General features: G+C 47.2%; 1 protein-coding gene across 1 annotated transcript in view; it reads right to left on the bottom strand.

Moving 5' to 3' along the window:
* LOC148143937 (uncharacterized) overlaps positions 1-24,310 on the bottom strand; it is a 148,636-nt gene extending 124,326 nt beyond the window's left edge. The window contains exons 1-2 of the mRNA XM_087975285.1: positions 24,251-24,310; positions 12,471-12,854 (exon numbers count right to left, since the gene is read on the bottom strand). Of these exons, the coding sequence (XP_087831411.1) occupies positions 12,471-12,854; positions 24,251-24,310 (444 nt within the window). The remainder of the gene's footprint in view (positions 1-12,470; positions 12,855-24,250) is intronic.
* Between the last annotated feature and the right edge of the window lie 291 nt (positions 24,311-24,601).

Genomic DNA, 24,601 nt, shown 5'->3' with positions numbered 1-24,601 from the left:
TGCCTAATTGCATCAAGTATTTCCTGGGTTGTTAGGGAAGCATTCAGGACCGATACCTGTTTCGGGGTTAAGTCCGGAAATGCCAGGCTTTTAAAAAAGGACTGCATCCTCCTGGCTCTATCTTCACAATCCTGCGATCAGAATAAAACTTTCTGAAGATTGCGTTGATCCTTTTAGGATCGTGAGTCAGAGTACCAGCATTTTCCCTGATAGCTGTGATAGCTTGAGAGGCCCTTTTTTTTCCTTGCAAGAAATGCTAAGCATCTACCAGGTTTATCACTAAATTCATATAATCTTTGTTTCACAAATAATATTTCCTTCTTTGCCATTATGGTGAAGGCGGTATTCAGAGCTGTCCTAAGGGCTGTAATCCTTAGTAATTTGGCAATAGAAGGTCTGTCAGCGTAAGCTGTTTCAGCTGCTATTAAGCGAGCCTCAAGTAGACGCTGTTGGTTTCCCTTTAATTTTTTCTGGGTCACCAAGTATGAAATGATCAGACCTCGTGCATAAGCTTCAATAGTCTCCCACATCATTGACGGGTTACTGGCCGTACCTGAATTAATTTCCAAGAAAGCTTTAAATTCTTGAGAAAAATATTTTGCAAATTTACTATCCTTCGTTAAGAAGGAACCCATACACCAATGTCAGGGGGATGCCTCATTGTTCCTAGCCTTGATTTCCATATACACAACAGCGTGATCAGAAATTATCATATCACCTATTTTACCGGATGATATGGAATTTAAAAAACTCGAGGGGGCAAAAACATGTCAATTCTAGTGTGACATTTATGTGGATGAGGGTAAAAAGAGAAATCTCTGCCTTGCGGGTGGAGGCACCTCCACACATCTATTAATCTTAATTCTTGATTCAAATCCACCAATTGTCTAGATCTGGGGGATACACCCGCAGTACTCTTGGGTATGCTGCCTATTTCCGGCTCCATAATGCAATTAGAGTCTCCCCCTATAATTATATGACGAGCACCGAGTGCCATCAATTTGGAGAAGGCTTCCTTTATAAATTTGAAAGGATGAGCCGGGGGACAATACTGCTTTAAAATCCCATATTCCTCTCCATTTATAAGGGCTTTAATTAGTATATATCGCCCAGATTCATCTTTTATCTGACTTAGGATTTTGAAAGGGAGATACTTCCAAATAAGAATAACTACTCCCCTACTTTTTGAGCTGAAGGAAGGAAAGAAGGCCTGATCAAATCCACCCCGTTTTAATTTCAAGTGTTCTTTATCCAATAAATGGGTCTCCTGTAGGAGAGCTATATCAACCCTTTCTTTTTTGACGTTTGATAATATTTTCTTCCTTTTGATTGGAGAATTACTCCCCTTGACATTCCAGGTGCACCATTTAATTGAATGACTCACCATAATCGTCCAGGCAAGTCCGAGACCCCCCGGGAGGAGAAACACCATCCAAAACACCACGGGCATAGACCATAGAAACTTCACAAAGAGATTCTTTATTACACTCACACTAACATAATAAAAAACTATTTCTAAATAAAAAAAAACATATTTAAATGGAGATTTTCCCTCTCATTTCCTTTCCGAAAACCCATCATATCCTCTCCCGACCAGTGCCCCACCCTCGACCCAGAAACCCCATAATAAAGTGAACAAAATTCAAGTGTATGCCCAAGCTAAAGTTAACAATGAGTACCCTCCCTACCCGCCCACACCAACACTTAGATATATTTGGTGATGTTAATACCACGTATAAACATATAAAACTATAAAATTACAGTCTCAGCAGATAATAATTAATTATGATAATACAAAATAATAGGGGGAAAACAACCCAGCTTTAAAAGAAACAGAAAAAATAAGAAAGCAGAGACCCCTCCTCACCTAAATCTACTAGGCCACCATATATATAAAAAATATTATATTTATATATATATATTTTTTTTTTACAAAAAATTGGGGAAAATCGCAGAGTGAAGAACAAATAAGCCCCCTCTCCCTACTCCCCGGAGATAATATTAAGCAATAAAGTAATAAGAGAAAAAAAAGGGTGAACCAGAGAAGGGGGAGGGCAGAACATCATTCACCACACGAGTTAACTCTTACGATTTATCCAAGAGGCCAAAAATTCCGTGGCCTTCTCCGGCGACCCGAAGTCATACACTGACCCTTCATGGCTAAAACGTAGCATCGCTGGGTAGCGCAGGGAGTACTGTATGTTTAAATCCTTTAAACGCCCTCCTCTTCTGGACCAGAGATAAGGAAAAGTCCTCAATCAGCATAATCTCGGATCCTTTGTAAATCATGGCTTGGGGATCTTTCCCAAGATTTCTGGAAGCTTCCAGGAGCATCTGCTTCTCCTAAAAGCACTGCAGCCAGAACAGGACCGGGTGGGGGGCGCTGGTCCAAGCCGGGCCTGTGTATTGCAACCCGGTGGGCCCATTCTCCCCAGACCAGGCCTGATCCAGCCTCCAGATTCAATAACTGTGGAAGCCACTGCTCCAGAAACGTTGTAAACTGGCCTTCCTCTTCCCATTCGGGAAGGCCCAGCAAACAAATATTTTCGACGACCTTGATTTTTGAGGTAGTTAATGTGATCTTCCAAGGCCCAGACTCGCTGGTCGAGAGGTTCCAGACCCGACCCACGGCTGATTCTGCAGCAGCCTCGGAGGTCGCAGCCTTTAGCTCCGCCCCTCCGACTCAATGTTCGATTCTTTCAATGTCTCGGTTGTGCTTCTGCAGCGCAACCGAGAGCAACTCCCACCTGCTCCTGGACTCTTCTATGAAGATGGCGATCTTCTCTTCAAGCTTAGAAATCACTGCAACAAGGCTCGCTACCATAGTTAAGTACCCTGGGGCAGCTGCGGACACCTCTGCTGCAGCTGGGGAGGGATTCCTATGTGCTGCGAGCTGCGGGCATTCTTTCCTTTAGTCATTTTAACGGGGCACTAAACTGCTCAAGTTTGGTGCAAAATAACGAGCTGTATTTAAATAAAACCTATTTAAATGATTTGGAAGGTGTGGTGGAGGCAGGCAGCCTACTTTGCTGAGTCTTGGGCAGAGCACAACAGACTCAGACTTGCTGGGTCGCCGCCATCTTGGATTTCCTCCACCCAGATGCACCTTAAATGAATCTACCGTCCCTGCCTCTACTTCTGCTGGCAATGCATTCCAGACATCTATCACCCTCTGAGTAAAGTACTTTCTGTGTGCATCTCCAACATGATGTCCCAACTCCTGTACTCAGCATGTGAACAATGAAGGCAAGTGTGCGAAACACCTTCTTCACCCCCGTCTACCAGTGATGTAACTTTCAAGAACAATGAACCCGAACACCCCCAGGTCTCTGTTCTACAACACGACCCAGGCCCTAATATTACCTGTACAAGTCCTGCCCTCCTTTATTTTAGTAAAATGCAAACCCTCACTTATATCCATACCTCTCTCATACACACACTCTCTCTCATACATACACATACACCATCCTCTCAACACACACACCCTCTCGCAAGCTCATTCTCCATCACAATCATACTTTATCAAGCATGCACACATGCAAAGACACACTCACTGACGCACAGTCTTATACACAAACTCACATACAAACACACTTTCCTGATGAAAGGCTTTTCCCCCGAAACGTTGATTTTTCTGCTCCTCGGATGCTGCCTGACTTGCTGCAACACCACATTCTTGATCCTAAACTTATTACCCTTTAGTTCTGGGCTCCCTCATCCAAAGGAAAATACCATGTCTATTTACCCTATCCATGTCCCTCATGATGATATAAAAGTGTATAAGGTCACTCCTCAGACTCTGGCACACTACGGAAAACAGTCCCAGCCTATCCTTATGTCTCTCCTCACCCGGGTAACCATGACACATACCTGAGGTCGTAAAGTCTGCTCCCTCCCTGGATTCACTCCAGTTGCCACAAGTGAGCCTGCTCCACAATCATTAAGATCACGGCTGACCTGTCCATCATCTCATCTCCTCCTCCCTGCAGTCACAAGGAACCCCTTAATTCCCCTACCAGGCAAAAACCCACCTAACTGTGTATTGAAGCTGCCTCTATTGCTTCCTTGGCCAGAGTATTCCATAGATTTTGATGGAAGCCCTTTTGCCCAAAACATCGATTTTCCTGCTCCTCGGATGCTGCCTGACTTGCTGTGCTTTTCCAGTACCACTCTAATCTAGACTGTTCCATAGATTCATGACCCTCGGGGAAAAGCAGTTCCTCCGCATCTCTGTCTGAAAGCTACTCCCTCTAACCTTGAGGCGTAGTCTCACCCACCAGCAGAAATGACCGGACAGGGTAGTGCAATGGCATTGGGAAGATGTTTCCACTGGTAGGAGAGACTAGGACCAGAAGGCACAGCTTTAAGAATAAAGGGAAGACCTTTAGGAACAGAGATAAGCGATGTCGCCTTTTCTGCCAACAGCGAGGAGCATGGACACCAGCGGGCATGCATGCTGTTGTTCACACCAAGGAGCAGACACAATATGTTCTGTGGCGATGGTGTTATTGACAGATTTTAAGTGTTCAAATGCCAAGGGGAGAAATAAAGAGTAGAGCCACAGTTCTTTTTCCTCATGTGGTTCAACATTTTATAGCTTTTGCATTTTGTCTGGCTGCTCAACTTTTTTTTAATGTCTTGTCGTCAGTGTAGGGTTGAGGTTCACAACAAGAGGGCATAGGTTATAGGGTGAGGACAGAACGATATTAAAGGTATCTAAGTTGCCACTTTTCCATGCAGAGGGTGGTGCACGTATGGAATGAACTGCCAGAGGAAGTAGTGGAAGCCGGTATAATTACAGCACTTAAAACACATCTGGATGGGTATATGAATAGGAAGGATTTAGAGGGATATGAGCCAAGTGTTGGCAAATGGGACTAGATCAATTAAGGATATCTGGTTGGCATGGACAGGTTGGACTGAATGGGTGTTTCCGTGCTGTACATCCATGACTTTAAATAATAAAGTCTACTTTTCCAAATAACAAACTATATCCATGTTAACAAGGCTTAGTGCACAACATGCTTTACTAACTATTCTCAACAGGTCCTGCCCCTTCTATAACTGAGGAACATATACATGCTCTGCATAATCTCCTTCACTAGTATTTACACACTACCCTCAGCAATTGCACAAGTAACAGCAAAGAGCAAACAGCACAAGGATTGAACAGACAGTGAGGGGTAAACAGCACAAGCACCAGTAAAAGCAGATGGAAAGTGAGTGTAAAATGTCACTATGACAGGACAGGCCCCACATTCCTTCCCCTCCGTTCCCCCCACAACCTGCCTCACCTTTCACCTCCCGGGCCCAGTACCTTCCAGGTGGCCCCATAGTTGACACAGGGGCCGCCCCACGACCAGAAGAACTCCACCACCCAGGCGGCCGACGAGTTCCCAAACAGGCCCTTAACCCCATCCGCCTCCAGAATGGTCACCGGCTCCTGCCTGCTGTACAGCCGGCCGGTGTGGCCGTGACACAGCAGCTGCGCCAGGAAGGTGGCGGCGGCGGCGGCGGCGGCGGCGGCCAGTGACGGGTGTCTGCCCCGGGCCGCACGGCGCCATTTTCCTAACGGCCGCCCTCCCGCCGCTTCCCCGCTCGAGCGACTTCTCCTCCCAACCGCCGTCGCCCCCGCGTGACGTCTGCACGGGGGGATGGGCGGGGCCGGGGGAGCCTCACCGTCACCAAGCAACAGCCACCTCGCGCTACAACTGCTCATTCACAAAAACAAACTCTCCTGTCTCGCTCTGCAGCTGCAGGGGGGACACTGCCACGTTTCCAGGAGCCCTGTCTGCATTGGGAAAGCTCACGGCTCAATTTAAACAGATATTCCGACATCTAACGGAACGGCGTCATATCTAAAGGGGGCAATCTGCATTTTAAAGGGACGTGGACATTTTAACGGGTATTTCTGCAAATAAAGAGGTTTAAATTGACGAGATTACATTTCAAAGGGATGTGGGCACATTCAAAGGGATATCTTCATATGTAAAGTGACGCAGTTATATCTAAATGAATCTACATTTCGAAGAGACGTTGCCCTATTTATAAGTAGAGACAATAGGTGTGAATTCTGTCTATGTCGCAATGTTGAGTCAGACTGACATTTTTTTTAGAAAAGCTCTGCATTTAAATTACATTCTTGAGAAGGTAATTTATAGATTCGGGTGTAGGTTAGGGAGAATTGGCCGTGCTAAGTTACCCATAGTGACCAGGGATGTACAGGTTAGGGTGGCTTGGCCATGGGAAACATGCAGTAAGGGGTTGGGTATGGCTGGGATACTGTTCAGAGGGCCAGAGAGGAAGAGATGGGCTGAATGGCCTGCATCCACATTGTTGGGATTGTATGACACTCCCCATAAAGTATCCATTTTATCTACATCTATCCTGTCAAGCCCCTTTCAGAATTCTACTGGTTTCAGTAAACGTATGCAGCACAGAAACAGACCCTTCGGTCCAATTCATCCATGCCGACCAGGATTCCAAACTAAACCAGTCCCACTTGCCTGCATTTGGCCCATAATCCCTCTCAACCTTTTTATTCATGTACCCATCCAAATGCTGTTTAACGTTGTAAATGTGCCGGCAACTACCACATCCTCAGTAAATTCATTCCACATACAAAGCCACCCTCTTTCAAAATGTTGCCCCTCTGGTTCCTTTTAAATCTCTCTCCTCACCTTAAGTAATATGCCCCCAAGTTTTGAGCTCCCTGATGCTAAGCAAGAGCCCTTTGCTATTCAGCCCCCCACCACTCCTCATTTTATCAATCTCAATGATGTCACCCCCCCACCTCCTCTCCTTCAGTGAATAAAGTCCCAGCCTCTCCTTATAACTCAAACTCTCCAGTCCTGGCAACGTCCCGGTAAATCTTTACCGAACCCTCTGTGATAAGAATACTTCCGATTCCAGGGCCATCAGAACTGCACTCAGTACTCTGAAAGTGGCCTCACCAATATCCTATACAACCTCAACATGATGTCCCAACCCCTGTACTCAATGGTGTGAAAATGAATGCTATGCTGCTAAATGCCTTCTTAACTACCCTATCAGTGTCTATCAGTGATGCAACTTCTAACGAACTATGTACCTGAACACCACTCCCCCATGTCTGTCTGTTCTATAACATGACCCAGGGCCCTACCATTATCTGTACAAGTCCTGCCCTTGCTTGTTTTAGCAAAATGCAACCCCTTCCTTGTATTAATAACTCTCTCACAAATGCTCCCCCTCAGACACACACACACACACACACCCCCAATACTCTCTCAGGCTTGTACTCCATCACACTCTCACTTTACCAAGCATGTACACACTCTCACGCACAAACTCACATGCACCCACACACAATTCTATGGGGTGAATTTGTATTGGCAGAATTATATTTGCAGATGTATTCAATTTTGCTCAAAAAGCACACAATTTCCAGGCAGTCAATCCATGTAATATTTTATGAATTTGGAAATAGAACCAGTCTGACTCAAGATTGGAATACTGTCAGACTCAATTCTCAGGAAGAAAGTGAGGACTGCAGATGCTGGAGATCAGAGCTGAAAAGGTGTTGCTGGAAAAGCGCAGCAGGTCAGACAGCATCCAAGTAGCAGTAGAATCGACGTTTCGGACATGAGCCCTTCTTCAGCCCTTTCCTGAAGAAGGGCTCATTCCCGAAACATCGATTCTCCTGCTCCTTGGATGCTGCCTGACCTGCTGTGCTTTTCCAGCAACACATTTTCAGACTCAATTCTCACACCTTTAAATGCATTGTCTGAGCTGAGATGTCATCTTTTTTATAAAACCTTAAGTCATCTCAAGAATGTGACTTAAAAGATGTTCTGGCAGTTACACATGAATGAACCAAAATCTACACCCATTCAAAGAGATGAAAGAATTGACAGCAATCTAGGCTTGTTCAATATATTCCATCAGTTGCATGATACTGATCTTTTGATATACATTCTGTGTCTTACAATGCTGCTCCACAGCTACCCGATGAAGGAGCAGCACTCAGAAAGCTAGTGCTTCCAAATAAACCTGTTGGACAACAACCTGGTATTGGGTGATTTCTTTTTAACTTTATCAACCCAGACTAATACCGACACCTCCACATCATTTCTAGTGAACACAGCCCACACCTCCTGGTGCTGTCAGTAAACTTTACAATGCTGATGAAACAACGCAGTACCTGAAAGATTTACAATTTCTCACGATACTAGCTTCTCATTCACTGCTCCATCTGATAGATGACATTGGAAACTCAGTGCAGGAGGCTGAAACGAAGGAGCAGCTTTAAACTAAAAACCTCTTGGAGCTCAAAGCTTTCAATAAGAGTCTGAGCCCGGCGGTAAGTTCAGGTAACCTTTATTGTGACTCAACTTAGTTACATCTTCAGATTCCCCCCCTGCAAAAAGGCATAGACAAAGTAGCTGCTTTTTAAACAGCTCAAGATCAAAGCCCACACACACCCCACTGTCTTTACTATTGGGCAGCACCAGGTTGTAATTGGATCCTTGTTACAGCCGTAATCCGGAGGAAGTATTGCCTCACTCAGCAATTTCAACCCATACCCTGTATCCTGGTAAGTTTCTCCCTGCTCATTTGCCAGTGGGGAGAGGGCAGTGTAGAGTCAACCAGACTGCTGTGGGTCTGGAGTCATGTGTAGGCCAGACCGAGTGAAGGATGCAGTTGAAAGGATATTGGAGCGGGAGGGGGAGGATCCAGTTGTTGTGGTCCACGTTGGTACCAACAACATAGGCAAGACTAGGGTGGAGGACCTGTTTGGGCATTATGAAGCACTAGGCAGGAAATTGAAGCACAGCTCCTCAAGGGTCATAATCTCCGGATTACTGCCCGAGCCACTTGCCAATTGGCATAGGGACAAGAAAATTAGGCAAGTAAACACGTGGCTAAGGGATTGGTGTGGGAAAGAGGGATTCCACTTCATGGGGCATTGGCATCAGTTTTGGAACAGGGGGGATCTGTACCGTTGGGACGGTCTCCACCTGAACCGATCAGGTACCAATGTTCTAGCGAAGAGGATAAATAGGGTGGTCAGTAGGACTTTAAACTTCTGAGTTGGGGGGAAGGGAAAGTGAAAGCAACAGGGAGTATGGAGGTAAATGGCAAGATTAGCAGCAGGATAGAATGTTTCCAGGCGGATTTAAAATTGAGGCAGACTGAGAATGCAGTAAAAAGCAAGGATAACTTAGGACATATGACTTCCAACATCTCTAATGATAAGGAAGTTAGCATTAAGACACTTTACCTGAATGCTCGTAGCATACATAACAAAGCCGATGAACTAATGGCACAGATAATAGTGAATGATTATGATGTAGTAGGCATCACAGAGACTTGGTTACAGGGGGGTCAGGACTGGCAGTTAAACCTCCATGGTTTTTCAACTTATCGAAAAGACAGAGAGGTGGGCAGAGGGGGTGGGGTTGCCTTGTTAGTTAAGAACAAAATTAAATCTATGGTATTGAATGACATAGCGTCGGATGATGTGGAGTCTGTGTGGGTGGAATTGAGGAACCACAAAGGCAAAAAAAACATAATTGGAGTTGTGTATAGACCTCCTAACAGTGGTCAGGACCAGGGACGCAACATGTACCGGGAAATAGAGAAGGCATGTCAGAAAGGCAAGGTTACATTGATCATGGGAGACTTCAATATGCAGGTGGACTGGGTAAATAATGTTGTTAGTGGATCTAAAGAAAGGGAATTCATGGAATGCTTACAGGATGGCTTTTTGGAACAGCTTGTCATGGAGCCCACAAGAGAGCAGGCTATTCTGGACCTAGTGCTTTGCAATGAACCAGACTCTATAAAAGATCTTAAAGTAAGGGAACCCTTAGGAAGTAGCGACCATAATATGATAGAGTTCAGTCTGCAGTTTGAAAGGGAGAAGGCAAAATCGGATGTAATGGTGTTACAGTTGAATAAAGGTAATTATGAGGGCATGAGAGAGGAACTGACTAAAATAGACTGGAAGCAGAGGCTAACCGGGAAGACAGTAGAGCAAAAATGGCAGGAGTTTGTAGGTATAATTGAGGACACTGTACAGAGGTTCATTCCCAAGAAAAGAAAGATTAACCGGGGAGGGATTAGACAACCTTGGCTGACAAAGGAAGTCAGGAAATGTATTAAAGAAAAAGAGAGATCCTATAAAGTGGCTAAGAACAGTGGGAAATCAGAAGATTGGGAGGGATACAAAAGCAAACAGAGGATAACAAAGAGTGTAATAAGAAAGGAGAGGATCAAATATGAAGGTAGGCTAGCCAGTAATATTAGAAATAATAGTAAAAGTTTCTTTCAGTACATAAGAAACAAACGACAGGCAAAAGTAGACATTGGGCCACTTCAAACTGATGCAGGAAGCCTAGTGATGGGAGATAAGGAAATAGCAGGAGAACTTAACAAGTACTTTGCGTCAGTCTTCACAGTGGAAGACATGAGTAATATCCCAAAAATTAAAGGGTGTCACGGGGCTGAGTTGAGTATGGTTGCCATTACGAAAGAGATAGCTAGAAAAGTTAAAAAGTCTTAAAATTGATAAATCTCCTGGCCCCGATGGGATACACCCTAGAGTTCTGAGAGAGGTGGCTGAGGAAATAGCAGAGGCATTGGTTGAGATCTTTCAAGAGTCACTGGAGTCAGGAAAGGTCCCGGATGATTGGAAGATGGCTGTTGTAACCCCCTTGTTCAAGAAAGGATCAAGGCAAAAGATGGAAAATTATAGGCCAATCAGCTTAACCTCGGTTGTTGGTAAAATTCTAGAATCCATCATTAAGGATGAGGTTTCTAAATTCTTGGAAGAGCAGAGTCTGATTAGAACAAGTCAACATGGATTTAGTAAAGGGAGGTCATGCCTGACAAACCTGTTGGAATTTTTTGAAGAGGTAACAAGTAGGTTAGACCAGGGAAACCCAGTGGATGTGGTCTATCTAGACTTTCAAAAGGCCTTTGATAAGGTGCCACACGGGAGGCTACTGAGCAAGGTGAGGGCCCATGGTGTTCGAGGTGAGCTGCTGGGATGGATTGAGGATTGGCTGTCTAACAGAAGGCAGAGAGTTGGGATAAAAGGTTCTTTTTCAAAATGGCAGCCGGTGACGAGCGGTGTCCCGCAGGGTTCGGTGCTGGGGCCACAGCTGTTCGCATTATATATTAACGATTTGGATGAGGGAACCGGGGGCATTCTCGCGAAGTTTGCCGATGATACGAAGTTAGGTGGACAGGCAGGTAGTACTGAGGAAGTGGGGAGGCTGCAGAAGGATCTTGACAGGTTGGGAGAGTGGTCCAGGAAATGGCTGATGGAATTTAACGTGAGCAAGTGCGAGGTCTTGCACTTTGGCAAAAAGAATAAAAGCATAGACTACTTTCTAAATGGTGAGAAAATTAATAAAGCCAAAGCACAAAGGGATCTGGGAGTGCTAGTCCAGGATTCTCTAAAGGTAAACATGCAGGTTGAGTCCGTGATTAAGAAAGCGAATGCAATGTTGTCTCTTATCTCAAGAGGGTTGGAATATAAAAGCAGAGATGTACTACTAAGACTTTATAAAGCTCTGGTTAGGCCCCATTTGGAGTACTGTGTCCAGTTTTGGTCCCCACACCTCAGGAAGGACATACTGGCACTGGAACGTGTCCAGCGGAGATTCACACGGATGATCCCTGGAATGACAGGTCTAACATATGAGGAACGGCTGAGGATACTGGGATTGTATTCGTTGGAGTTTAGAAGATTAAGGGGAGACTTAATAGAGACGTACAAAATAATACATGGCTTGGAAAAGGTGGATGCTAGGAAATTGTTTCAGTTAAACGAGGAGACTAGGACCCGTGGACACAGCCTTAGAATTAGAGGGGGTCATTTCAGAACAGAAATGCGGAGGCATTTCTTCAGCCAGAGAGTGGTGGGCCTGTGGAATTCATTGCCACGGAGTGCAGTGGAAGCCGGGACGCTAAATGTCTTCAAGGCCGAGATTGATAGATTCTTGTTGTCTCGAGGAATTAAGGGCTACGGGGAGAATGCTGGTAAGTGGAGCTGAAATGCGCATCAGCCATGATTGAATGGCGGAGTGGACTTGATGGGCCGAATGGCCTTACTTCCACTCCTATGTCTTATGGTCTTATGGAACGACTGAATGAATACTCTCCCACAATGGCGGTTCCCTTCCCTAACAAGGGAGAGAGTGAATCAGATGGGGGCTTTCTCCCCCGCACCACCCACTCCCTCTGCCATCCGTCGTGGTGGGATTCAAACCCGGGAGTCCCCGGAACCGGATTGATAGTCCAATCGATAATGGCACTTGACCGTCACTCCTTCAATCCCCCTGCGATGGCACGTGAACTCGCTGGTGCTTCCGCAGGTGGGAGGAGCGGGCGAAGCCCTTCCCGCACTGAGAGCAGATGAACGGCCACTCCCCGGTGTGGATCCGCTGGTGCCTCAGCAGGGTGAAAGATGTGCTGAAGGCCTTCCCACACTCGGGGCAGCTGAAGGGCCTCTCCCCCGTGTGGACCCGCTGGTGGGCCAACAGGGTGAAAGATGTGCTGAAGGCCTTCCCGCACTCGGGGCAGCTGAAGGGCCTCTCCCCCGTGTGGACCCGCTCATGGCTCCGCAGGTGGGAGGAGCAGATGAAGCCCTTCCCGCACTGAGAGCAGGTGAATGGCCTCTCCCTCGTGTGGATGCGCTGGTGGATCAGCAGGGTGGAGGAAGCGCTGAAGGCCTTCCCGCACTCAGGGCAGGTGAACGGCCTCTCCCCCGTGTGGACCCGCCGGTGGGTCAACAGGGCAGAGAAAAACATGAAGGCCTTCCCACAATCTGGGCAGCTGAAGGGCCTTTCTCCTGTGTGGTCCCGCTGGTGGGCCAGCAGGTGGGAGTAATGTCTGAAGGCCTTCCCGCAGTCGGTGCAGGGGAATGGCCTCTCCCCGGTGTGACTGCGCCGATGAGTCTCCAGGGCAGACGGGAAACGGAAGCCTTTCCCACAGTCGCCACACTTCCACGGTTTCTCCACAGGGCGGGATTCCTCAGGTTTCTCCATGGATGAAGCTTCAGCCACACACAATCGAACTTCCAGCCCCTTCCTGTCGTGAATTCCTCTTTCCAGGTCGTATAGCTGCTACACGCTCCACGCACAGTGCGCTGCAACAGTGGGGTCTCTCGTCCAGTCCAAGTGATGCTGAAAACATACTCACTCAGTCAGGAACCAAAAAGCTTTGATCCCTCTCAGAGAAATCAGTCGAAAATCGTTACGGTCCTGGTGGACTGAGTGACTGTCAGACATTGACGGCGAAGTGAGGATCGCAAATGCTGGAGAGTCAGTCGAAAAATGTGGCACTGGAAAAGCACAGGGATGTCAGACAGCATCCGAGGAGCAGGAGGGTCAATGTTTTGGGCATAAGCCCTTCATCTGTTGATTGAGAAACTTCCGCCATCAGATCTTCAAATACGCTGTAAAAAGAGATTACAAAAGCCATCACTGTCAGTGCAGGGTAGAAATTCTGAACAAGCAATTCTACTTTCTGTGGAATATTCTTTTCTTTTATTATTCCACAAAATTGAAAGCACCATCCCACTCTCTCTCCCCCTCTGTTCTCACTTAGCTCTAATTAATTCCCCTGCAGGCGCTGATTCAGGATCTTACAGGGGCAGAAAAAGCAAAAACATCAAGACTGACATCTCTCTGAATTTTGGATACAACCACCTGAAAGTTAATATCTTTCACAACACTGGGATCCTGCTGAGAGTGAGCAGGTCTGATTTTGGGAAGCAAATACAATGTGTGTCAATTCGGGATGAAGCTGCCACGCAGCTTCTTGAGGAATAACCAGACACAAAATGGTTAACATCCTCAGGAAGGGGAAGCAAAATGAGACATCAAGGTCTTAACACTGACACCAGAGAGAAATTGAATATACTGACATGGCAAACATTAGTGGAAAGCCAGAGGTATACAGTACAGAAACAGACCCTTCGATCCAACTCGTCTGTGATGACCAGATATCGTAAATCAATCTGGAACCGTTTGCTCACACATGGCCCATAGCTGGGGTCATCCCCACCCCCCTGTCCTGAGACCTTGATGCCTCCAAGCTGACCTTCAAAGGTTCTGTTTTTCCCTCCATTCTTTCCTGGTTGTCTTTTGTAAGTTTTGAAAACTTTCCCAATCCTCTGAGTATAGGATTTGGGAAGTTGTGTTGTCGTAGTACAGGACATTGGTTAGGCCACATTTGGAACATTGAGCACAATTCTGGTTTCCTTCCTATCAGTAAGATGTTGTGAAACTTGAAAGGGCTCAGAAACATTTACAAGGATATTGCCAGGGTTGGAGGATTTGAGCAAAAGGGAGGCTAGGGCTGTTTTCCCTGGAGCGTTGGAGGCTAAGGGGTGACCTTATAGAGGTTTATAAAATCATGAAGGGCATGGATAGGATAAATAGGCAAAATCTTTTCCCTGCGGTGGGGGGAAGGGGAGGTCCAGAACAAGAGGGCATAGGTTTAAGGTGAGGGGGGAAAGAAACAAAAAAGAGATCTGAGGGGCAACCTTTTCACACAGAGGGTAGTAAATGTATAGAATGAGCTGCAGGAGGAAAGGTGGAGCTGGTACAATTGCAACATTTAAAAGGCATCTGGATGGGTATATGAATGGGAAGAGTTTGGAGGGATATGGGCTAGGTGCTGGCAGATGGGACTAGATTGCGATGGGATATCTGGTCGGCATGGACAAGTTGGACCGAAGGGTCTGTTTCTGTGCTGTATGACTCTGGAACTGTTCTGTACTGGTCTTAAAATCATGTTCTTGCCTTCCCCCACAAACAATCACTTCTTTGTTGTTCAAAAATCAGATGAACTCAGCCTTGAATATATTCAATGACACCCTAACTGCAGGAAGGCATCCCCACTTCTGAACTCAATTCCTCTTGCTCATATACCACTTGCCTTGCTGATTGCTTGCTGCACCTGTCTGACAACTGGCAGTGACTGGTGTAGGAGGACGCTGGGGCTCCTTTGTCCATCCACACATCGTTCCTGATGAAGGGCTCGTGACCAAAAAGCCAACTGTCCTGCTCCTCAGATGCTGCCTCACCTACCGTGCTCTTCCAGTACCACATTTTTTGACCCTGATCTCCAGCATCTGCAGTTCTCACTTTCTCCACATCCAATTACATCTCCATTTAAACAATGCATTTCCTTTCTACTTTTTTTTTTCCCCACAGCAAAGGCTATAACTTCATATTGTGGTACTGCATTTGCCATGTGTTTGCCAGTTGTGGTCTTCTCTATATCGGGGAGAGCGAGTGCAAACTTGGGGAATGGTTCACTGAGCATCATATCTGGGTCCACAGAGCCGACCAGAGTTCCCAGTCACCACCCATTTCAATTCCCCTTCCCAACCCCTTTCTGACATTACTTTCTGTGGCCTCCTCTATTGCCACAACGAATCAAACCGCAAACTGGAGGGACAACACCTCATCTTAATAGAGAAGGAAGTAAGCAATAAATAATAGACCCCTACAGAGTGCTGAGGAAAAAAGGGACCTTACTGTCCAAGTTCAGAGATCCACAAAGGTATCAGTACAAGTCAAACGGGGAATGAGGAAGGCAGCTGGATGGGTATGTGAATAGGTGGGGTTTAAAGGGATATGGGCCAAGTGCTGGTAAATAAGATAGATTAATTTCAGATATCTAGTCAGCATGGACGAGATGGACTGTTTCTGTGCTGTACAGCTCTGTGGCCATCCACTTCATTTTGAAATGTTTGCACTACCACTTGGAACATCCTGTTAGGGTTCAGAGAGTGCCAGGTCCTGACATCTCCTTCCTCATGTCTCCTATGTATTTTAAATCAAAAATACCATTTTTATGTTCCTGTGTTAGTACTTTAAATACACAGACACATACAATATAATCAGAGTTTCTACTCGGTAGAGACAGTGATGATTTATTTCAACTTGCTAACAGGGTATCAGAAGGGGAGGATCTGCAGGCAGAAATCTTGGAAGAAATTCCATAACAAGATCTGACAGGGTCACTCAATATCATTGGGGGGTTGAATCTGGAAAGAGAAATCCATTCGACCTGCTTCAAAGAGGAACTACCAGTGAACTGAGCTTTAACTGGTTACACAGAATGAGTGTATGTGTCTCAGTGAACTGACAATGGGAAGGAGCTTTAACCAGTTACACAGACAGAGAGGGGCTGGGGCATTTATTTTACCCCTGGAGCATCAGAGCCTGAGGGGTGACCGTAGAGAGGTTTATAAAATCATGAGGGGCATAGATAGGGCAAATAGCCTAGGTCTTTTCCCCCCAGGATGGGGGAGTCGAAAACTAGAAGGCATAGGTTTAAGGTGAGAATGGAAAGATTTGAAAGGGACCTAAGGGACAACTTTTCACGCAGAGGGTTGTGCATGTATGGGATGAACTGCCAGAGGAAGTGGTGGAGGTGGGTACAATTGCAATGTTTAAGAGGCATTTGTTTGGGTATATGAATAGGAAGGGTTTGGAGGGATATGGCCTGGGTGCTGCCAGGGGGAATTAGATTGGATTGGAATATCTGGTCGGCATGGATGAGTTGGGCCGAAGGGTCTGTTTCTATGCTGGTTCTGGTTATGCTAATCCCTGTGGCCTTATTCCAGATGCGATCCATATCTGCAGGCAAGACACGACTGACTCCAGCTGAGAGTCTCTCTGGTCACCGCCTCGGTACCCCTTGGAACGATTCGGCTCCCTTCTCAGTCCACTTCCACCACATGACCGAAGCAATGATTGGTTATGTTCTTGCTCTAACTAATGTTATGCGTGCCTTTCACTCCCAGGAGCGTGGGGCCTACAGCGATGTGCCCTCCCTTTCAGCCTTGTCACAGGTGGAGCCTGGTTCGTTGGTGCTCATCAAGAACTGGACTGGCAAAGGTCTCCAACCTCGTTGGAATGGCCGCTTCCAGGTTTTACTTCCCACCCCTACGGCGGTCACAGTTGCTGGGCGCTCAGCTTGGGTCCAACTGCACCATTGTAAATTGATTGACCACACCAATCAAAAGGGGGGAAGAGGAGGAGAGAATCCTGGAATCCCAACAAAAGGAGTGGACCCTGTCCATTTGGGTTTTTGAATCTTGCTGTTGTTCTAATGTTAATCTTATTACAGATACTTGAACGAAGAGGAGGGAGATGTGGGGGATCGCTTATCTCCTCACCTTTCTGATCACATGCAACATCCTGATGGGGAACGCCACTGACTATGGATGCAACCAGGAATGATCAGAGATTATCCACCACCCATGCTGAGGAGATGTCGTCCAGTGCACCGGACCAGACGCCTTTGACGTGTGGAACGTGATGAAGATTGATTATTGCAATGGACTCTTACATCAGAAAGACCAGATGGTCCATCTGGACAGTAGAAATCAGTGAGAGTTACCATGTTTTTTTGATTTTACCAGCAGACGCAAGCCTAGTCAGGATAAAAATGATCAACTCAGGAACACCATCCCTTTTTGCAGGTCAGGCCAACTTGAGAAAAGGGAAGCCTGATAGGGGAAACTCCTCAATCCACAAACAACTTATTTATACAGGCCCACAGAATGCTCTTCACCCCAGAGGCAGTAGTATGTTACTCCTCTCTATCGGGAGATGACTTACTTGCCCCATCTCCAGTCCCCGATTCCATTCTATTCATCAGACTTCCTCCTGCCGACCCTGCGAAGAGAAATATCACTTTCCAATACCTCCGGTCTGTGTATACAAACAACTGGTGTAACACTGGCTGGGGTACAGCAGGCCTTATGCAGCACATGGACCTGGAACGGAACCCTTTCCTTGCGCATTTATAGGCCTTTTCTCTTTTCAGAATCTGATACTGTCACCAAGACCATGTACAATAGAGCTAAGGGAGAGCCCAATGGGAACAGCATTCTGAGGACCATTGTCTCCCATACAGTGCGAGTGCTCGAGTCACTTGGCCCATTTTTTTTTTTTTAAACAGAGCTCAAGCAACCCCTCTTGCAAAACGTCGACCCGACCAGACTTCCTGCTGTAACATTTCAGTAACCTATTTTGACAAACTCTCCCTAATATACACCAAACCAGACTATTATTTCTTCAGCTAAGGTAAAGCTACCAATTTCCTTGTCCTGGATGGCAAAGCTGTCCCTCATAAGGTCACCATCGGAGCCCTTGTTCCCACAACAGTACCTTGTCCTGGCCAGTGGACAAGTTGATGAAACCTCCATCTGAGGAGGATGCAGCGGTCGGTCTCAGCCAACCTTGCTCCAACTGGAAGGATCCCAAGGGACTGGGGTGACAATACAGGTCACCCGATAGGCTGGGGAATCCAGAGTACCCCGAGATTGGAAGGATCGGCAAGGGTGACAAGTCAACAGAACCGCAATTCCCTCTTTTGCGGCCTGACCATTTGAGGAACTAAGACTAAAGAGGCTCTTAAACAGAGTAAACTGGGATTATCAGACGTGTGTCTTTACTCTATGCAGAATCGGTATGCCTTCGACTATATACTCGCCCGGGAGGGTGAGGTCTGCACCATTGTCCAAGATAAATGCACTATGGCCATTCCCGATCTCACTGGAAATATTACTAAGATACAAGAAGAGATCCAGGTATTCCTTGACAGAATGACTGAAGGGACCAGTTGGGGAAACTGCAGGTCGGGCTCATGGTACAATTGGCTTATCAATTTAGCTATGTCTGTTTGTCGGTATTGGTATTGGTAGGTATTTAATTGCTTGGCTTATGAGGTCCCTTAGTGATATAGATTTGCCCCAGAAGATGCTCCTTTTGCGATCCGATGGCTCACCCACACGAGTCGATGGCGATGATAAATATGACCAGATGAGCTGCGAAGATGGTGGTGCCGCTCTGCAGGATGTTGATGGCTGGACCACCTTGAAGGGCATTTGTTTGGACTAGCCTTCTCTTTCAGTGATCGCGGTGCAATCAAAGGGAGGAATGAAGGTGTGGGCATCTGGGTGATAAAGTCTATAGCCTTAAAACTTGTCTTTAAACATTCAGACTAAAACGTAATGCTGAATTATTGAATACATTTACTGCACTAGAAAATAAACAGGCAGGAAGGCTCAGAAAGAGGAGAGAACTTAAAGATAGGGTCTCCTGGGCTCACCAAGTGATAACAGGATGCCGTAAGGCAATTAAGAACGTTTACTTTTTCATCGGGTGAATCTGTGTGAACAGGACACCAAGTGATAACATTCACAGCCGTTCCCTTGTGAAATGAATGATAGTCTTTGAATCTGACCCTGAAACAAGACTCAGTACTATCCATAGCTGTGTAATTAATGGGTGGAGCTTGTCCATTATAATGGATTATTTCTACCTCTTGCAAGTGGGGCATTCACAAAATAAATCTTTGCTGTCTTGAGAGTTCAAAAGGACACGAGAGAGAGAGAGAGAGACCATTTTAGTGCTGAGGCTGTTGAATCCTGTAGAGAATTAACTCAGTGCTCATCTGCAATGGATTGAATTGAATTGCATTTTGGGACTTTATGATGAGAGGTTTTTATTCCAGGCTTCCAAAGAGTATGATCTCCAGGACAAACCAAGAGAGAGGCTTTACAGGTCTGAGTTCTCAAAGGATTCCCTGGGCCACCTCAAACCTCCACTTTAACATGGGAGGTAGGACAAAATGGCTTCTGCTTGGCTAACTCGGTGGGACTGAGTCAGGCAGATACTCACGACTCAGAACAAACAAGAAACCACAGACTGATGTCAATCCAGTGAAAAAAACTGCAAATGTGAACCTAACCATCAATCGCAGAAGTAACGGTTTAATCCTAACCGCCAGACAGGACAAATACGATTCCAAGAACAGGTTGTCTACAAGATATGATAGAGTAGGTTAGATTCTCTGCAGTTTGGAAACAGGCCCTTCGGTCCAACCTGTCCACACTGACCCTCCAAAGAGTAACCCAGCCAGAACCATTTTCCCTCTGACTAATGCACCTAACACCATGGGCAATTTAGCATGGCCAATCCACCTGACCTGCACATCTTTGGACTGTGGGAGGAAACCGGAGCACCCGGAGGAAACCCACGCAGACACGGGGAGAATGTGCAAACTCCACACAGATCGTCACCCAAGGCTGGAATCGAACCTGGGACCCTGGGGATGTGAGGCAGCAGTGCTTACCATTGAGCCACCGTGCCACCCTAGGCTACGTCAAAAATGCATGAGGACCTTGCGGGATCTGATTGGTTGTTACTATGTGATCATGCTCAATGTCTGACTCTAAACAATGTACATAAATTCTATACAAACTCTGTAAAAGTCAGCAGATTCTTCTGGCACTCTGGGAGTACTCATCAGTGGCCCAGCGGTTAGCACTGCTGCCTCACAGCACCAGGGTCCCAGGTTCGATTCCAGCCTCCAGGGGCTGGCTGTGTGGAGTTTGCACATTCTCCCCATGTCTGCGTGGGTTTTCTCTGGGTGCTCTGGTTTCCTTCCACAATCCAAAGATGTACAGTTTGGCAAATTGCCCATAATGTTAGGTGCATTAGTTAGAGGGAGATGGGTCTGGGTGAGCTACTCTTCAGAGGGTCGGTGTGGACTGGTTGGGCCAAAGGGCCTGTTTCCACACTGTTGGGAATCTAATCTAATCTAATCCTTCTGGGCTGATCAGAGTCTACTGACCCGGCTGTATCAAAGAATAAACTATTGCTTGTATGATTGACAAAAGAGTCATTTCCAGGTTTGTTTAGTGACCAATCCCAGAAATCCAAAGATCCAGACAGCAGTCCAGATCATCAGAACGACCAGATAGGAAACGGTTAATGTCCCCAGAATGTGGGGAGCAAAATAAGACACCAAGGTGTTAACACCAACACCAGGGAGAAACTGAACATACAGACGTGACAAACATTTGTGGCAAGCCAGAATCACAGATGTACAGCACAGAAACAGTCCCTTCAGTCCATGCTGACCAGATATCCTAAATCAATCTAGCCCCATTTGTCAGCACTTGGCCCATATCTCTCTAAATGTTTCCCAACATATACCCATCCAGATACCTTTTAAAGGTTGTAATTGTACGAGCAGTCACCACTTCCTCTGGCAGCTCATTCTTTACACACACCACCCTCTGTATATAGGAGTTGTCCCTTAGATTTCTTTTAAATCTCACCCTCACCATAAACCTACGAGCAATCCCAGATCAAAGATCTTGTCTATTTACCCTCGCCATGCCCCACATTATTTTATACAAGGTTGTAGGGTCACCCCTGCGGGATATAGGTAAAGCAGTGTTACTTCTGCAACCATAATTGCTTCTGCAAAGTAAATGAACTAACGCCAGGGTATAATTGTTTCAGCCAAGAGTGGAGTTAACAAGAATGAAAGCAATGTAAAGGAAATATATAATTGCTTTTGTATTAGCTAAAATGTGCATACATGAAATGTGCCTGTAAACAATGGTAGATGTTACAAACAGATAAAGGTGCTGTGAGGGGAGGGGGTGTAGGTTAAGCTAGATATGCTCGTACAGTTATAACCATCTGATTCCTGCTTCTGCAAAAACAAAAAATAAACCACAATCAAGGAGGTCAGAAGGCTCAGTGTCGGCGAAAAATGGGAGGAAATGTTACTTTCGCAAACAAGGAAGCAGCTGGCAGTGAAAGAGGATATACGCTAACACTTTGTTCACGCACAAGGCCGGATAAGGCAAGAAATAGACAAGAGTAATGGGCGCCACCGGGAAAGAATGGAGGGACAAACCGATCTTTTGCGGGTCAGCTTGGAACATCAGGGCAGGGGGGAATGGGAATGAGGGAAAGAAGCTGAATGTGCTGGAGCAAGGTGGAGGAAGAACAGAGGATGCAAAACCGGCTTGAAGCTGCAATGAGGAATATTGCATGTGCTGTACTTGTACCTGTTGCAGTTACTGGTGGGAATCGGGTGCATTTTAAACTTAAAAACAGAAAAGATATCCAGTCCTCCCCCTTCCCAATCTCTATCCTTCAGTCCCTCCTCGCCCGGGTAACTAAGACACATACCTGAGTTTGCAGAGTCTGCTCCCTCCCTGGATTCACTCCAGTTGCTACAAGTGACCAATTTCCCCTCCTCCCATCTCTGTCTCCCTCCCGGGATGAAGAGTCGTCCTGAGGGCGGGAGATTCACTTTGAAACTGACAGGGCCACTTCCGCGTTGTGACGTCAATAAAGGACCGAGGGGCAGGACGAAACCAACAGCGGGACGCCGCACTGCGCATGCGCTGCCCCTGCAGCAGACGGGGAGGAGAACACATTTTCCAAAAACCCCTCCCTTCAGAGAATCCCCACAGTGTGGAAGCAGGCCACTCGGCCTCACCGACCCTCCCAAGGGTCACCCACCCACACCCATTCCCCTGTCCCCATTACTCTTTATTTATCCCTGAGTCATGCACCTTGCCTGCATATTATGCCTAATTTAGCATGGGTAAAAACAATGACTGCAGATGCTGGAAAGCAGATTTTGGATTTGTGGTGCTGGAAGAGCACAGCAGTTCAGGCAGCATCCGAGGAGCAGCAAAATCGACGTTTCGGGCAAAAGCCCAACATCAGGAATAAAGCATAGCCAATCCACACTAACCTGCACATCACTGGGCACTATGGTAATTTAGCATCGCCAATCCACCCTAACCTGCACATCACTAGGCACTATGGGTATTTCAGCATGGCCAATCCACTTTAGATTAGAGTGGTACTGGAAAAGCACAGCAGTTCAGGCAGCATCCGAGGAGCAGGAACATCGACGCTTCACGCAAAAGCCCTTCATCAGGAATAGAGGCCTGCAGGGTGGTGAGATAACTGAGAGTGGGTGGGGTGGGGGTGGGGAGAAAATAGCATTGAATACAATGGGTAAATGGGGATGGGGTTGGAGGGGATAGGTCAGGGAAGAGGGTGGGGGAAGGTAGCAAAGAGTACGATGGGTGAATGGGGGTAGGGATTGATAGAGATAAATTTCAGGTTGTCAGTTGTACGTTGATTTTAAAGAATATAAAGGGTCTTTTAAGAAATAGTTTTAAGCAAGGAAATTACTTGTAGCTGACCACAAATAAAAGGGCAGCAGGGGCATTTCGCAATAAGCTCATAGTTTGTAGGTCCGCGTTTTGGACTATCAAGATATTAAAGGATGATCTCAGAAGTCAGAAGGTTAGATAAGAGGAACTGGACAAATCAACAGGAAGGCTGTAACGAACAAGGACAGCCAAATAAGGCAGATTTAAAGAAAAGCAGGTGAAGTAATTAATAAGCATGATAGGCTTAGGCTTGGGTGCAGGGAATTACCAAATGAAGGAATAACGGGTGCAATTAATCACCAAATAAAGGGATAGAATGAAATAGATACGTTAGGGTCCGGGTGTCCTTGGAGAAGGAGCACGCGGTGTCCACCAACACCCTGGATTTGTTCAGGGAGAGGTGGGCGCCGCAGGGAGTGGAGTGCATCATTTCTCCCTCCAACTCTATTTTGATTTAGTCCCTACCCTCCCCTTCACTGTTTTGATCACACAGCACTGCCCTTTGATGTGAAGGGCACGGCTTGTCACAGGCCACTTGGGTGTTTGCGCAAGGACTCTCCTTGAAGGTGACTATCCCTAGACCAGCTGCCCTACAGAGAGAGGAAGGAGAAGGAGAGACCAGCACTCCCACTGCTGGTCTCTGGGACCCCGCACAGACTTGCCTCAGCTGTTGCTGCTTGGGGCCTACCTCACTGCTGCTGCCTGGGACTTGCCTTGGGGCCCTCCCAAGACCTCCACCACCACTGCTGCTGTTACTAGAGGCCCACCTCCACTGCTGCTGCCTGGGACTCAATTTTGGGGCTGCCTGGGACTTGCCTTTGGGACTCTCTCCAACAAGTCTGCCCCCACCACTGCGACCAAGGGCCTGCCCAGGACTTGCCAGAGGCCTGCCTCCGCTGCTGCTGTTGTCTGAGGCCCGCCTCCAACCACCGCTGCCTGGGACACGCCTTGGACCCCTCCCCAGGACCTCCACTGCTGCTGCCTGGGACTCAATTTTGGGGCTGCATGGGACTTGCCTTGGGGACCCTCCCCAAACAGGTCTGCCCCACTACTGCTGCGACCAAGGGCCTACCTGGGACTTGCCTGAGGCTTGCCTCCACTGCTGCCGCTGCCTGAGACACTCCTTGGGCTCCTCCACCACTACTGCCTGGGACTCAATTTTGGGGCTGCCTGGGACTTGCCTTGGGGACTCTCCCTAACAGGTCTGCCCCCACACTGCGACCGAAGGCCTACCGTAGACTCGCCTGAGGCCTGCCTCCACCGTCGCTGCTGCTGCTGCCTGGGGCCTAACATTCGGCAGCAGAGTATGGCGAGCCCGAAGGTCGCGGGGCCCAGCCGCACCTACGCCGGGGTAGCCGCTGCCTTGGGCTCGGCTATCCCAACCCCGGCTGCGACGTCGACCCCCTTCAGGCACCTCACCAAACGCCTGGGGGTCAAGGCCTATCCCCACCCCAACATGACCATCGAGGCCTGCAGCAAGGCCATGGCTAGTGTGGTCGGCCCACTGGCCATCGTCGCTGCGGCCCGCATGTACGGGAAGGCCGTCTTCTTCCTGAAGACCGAGCAGGCGGTCCACCTGGCCGT

Source organism: Chiloscyllium plagiosum, unplaced genomic scaffold (assembly GCF_037043375.1).
Source record: "Chiloscyllium plagiosum isolate Xiang-an unplaced genomic scaffold, Cpla_swu_hap1 HiC_scaffold_27, whole genome shotgun sequence".
Taxonomy (NCBI): Eukaryota; Metazoa; Chordata; class Chondrichthyes; order Orectolobiformes; family Hemiscylliidae; genus Chiloscyllium; species Chiloscyllium plagiosum.
This window is presented reverse-complemented; position numbering and strand designations above follow the sequence as displayed.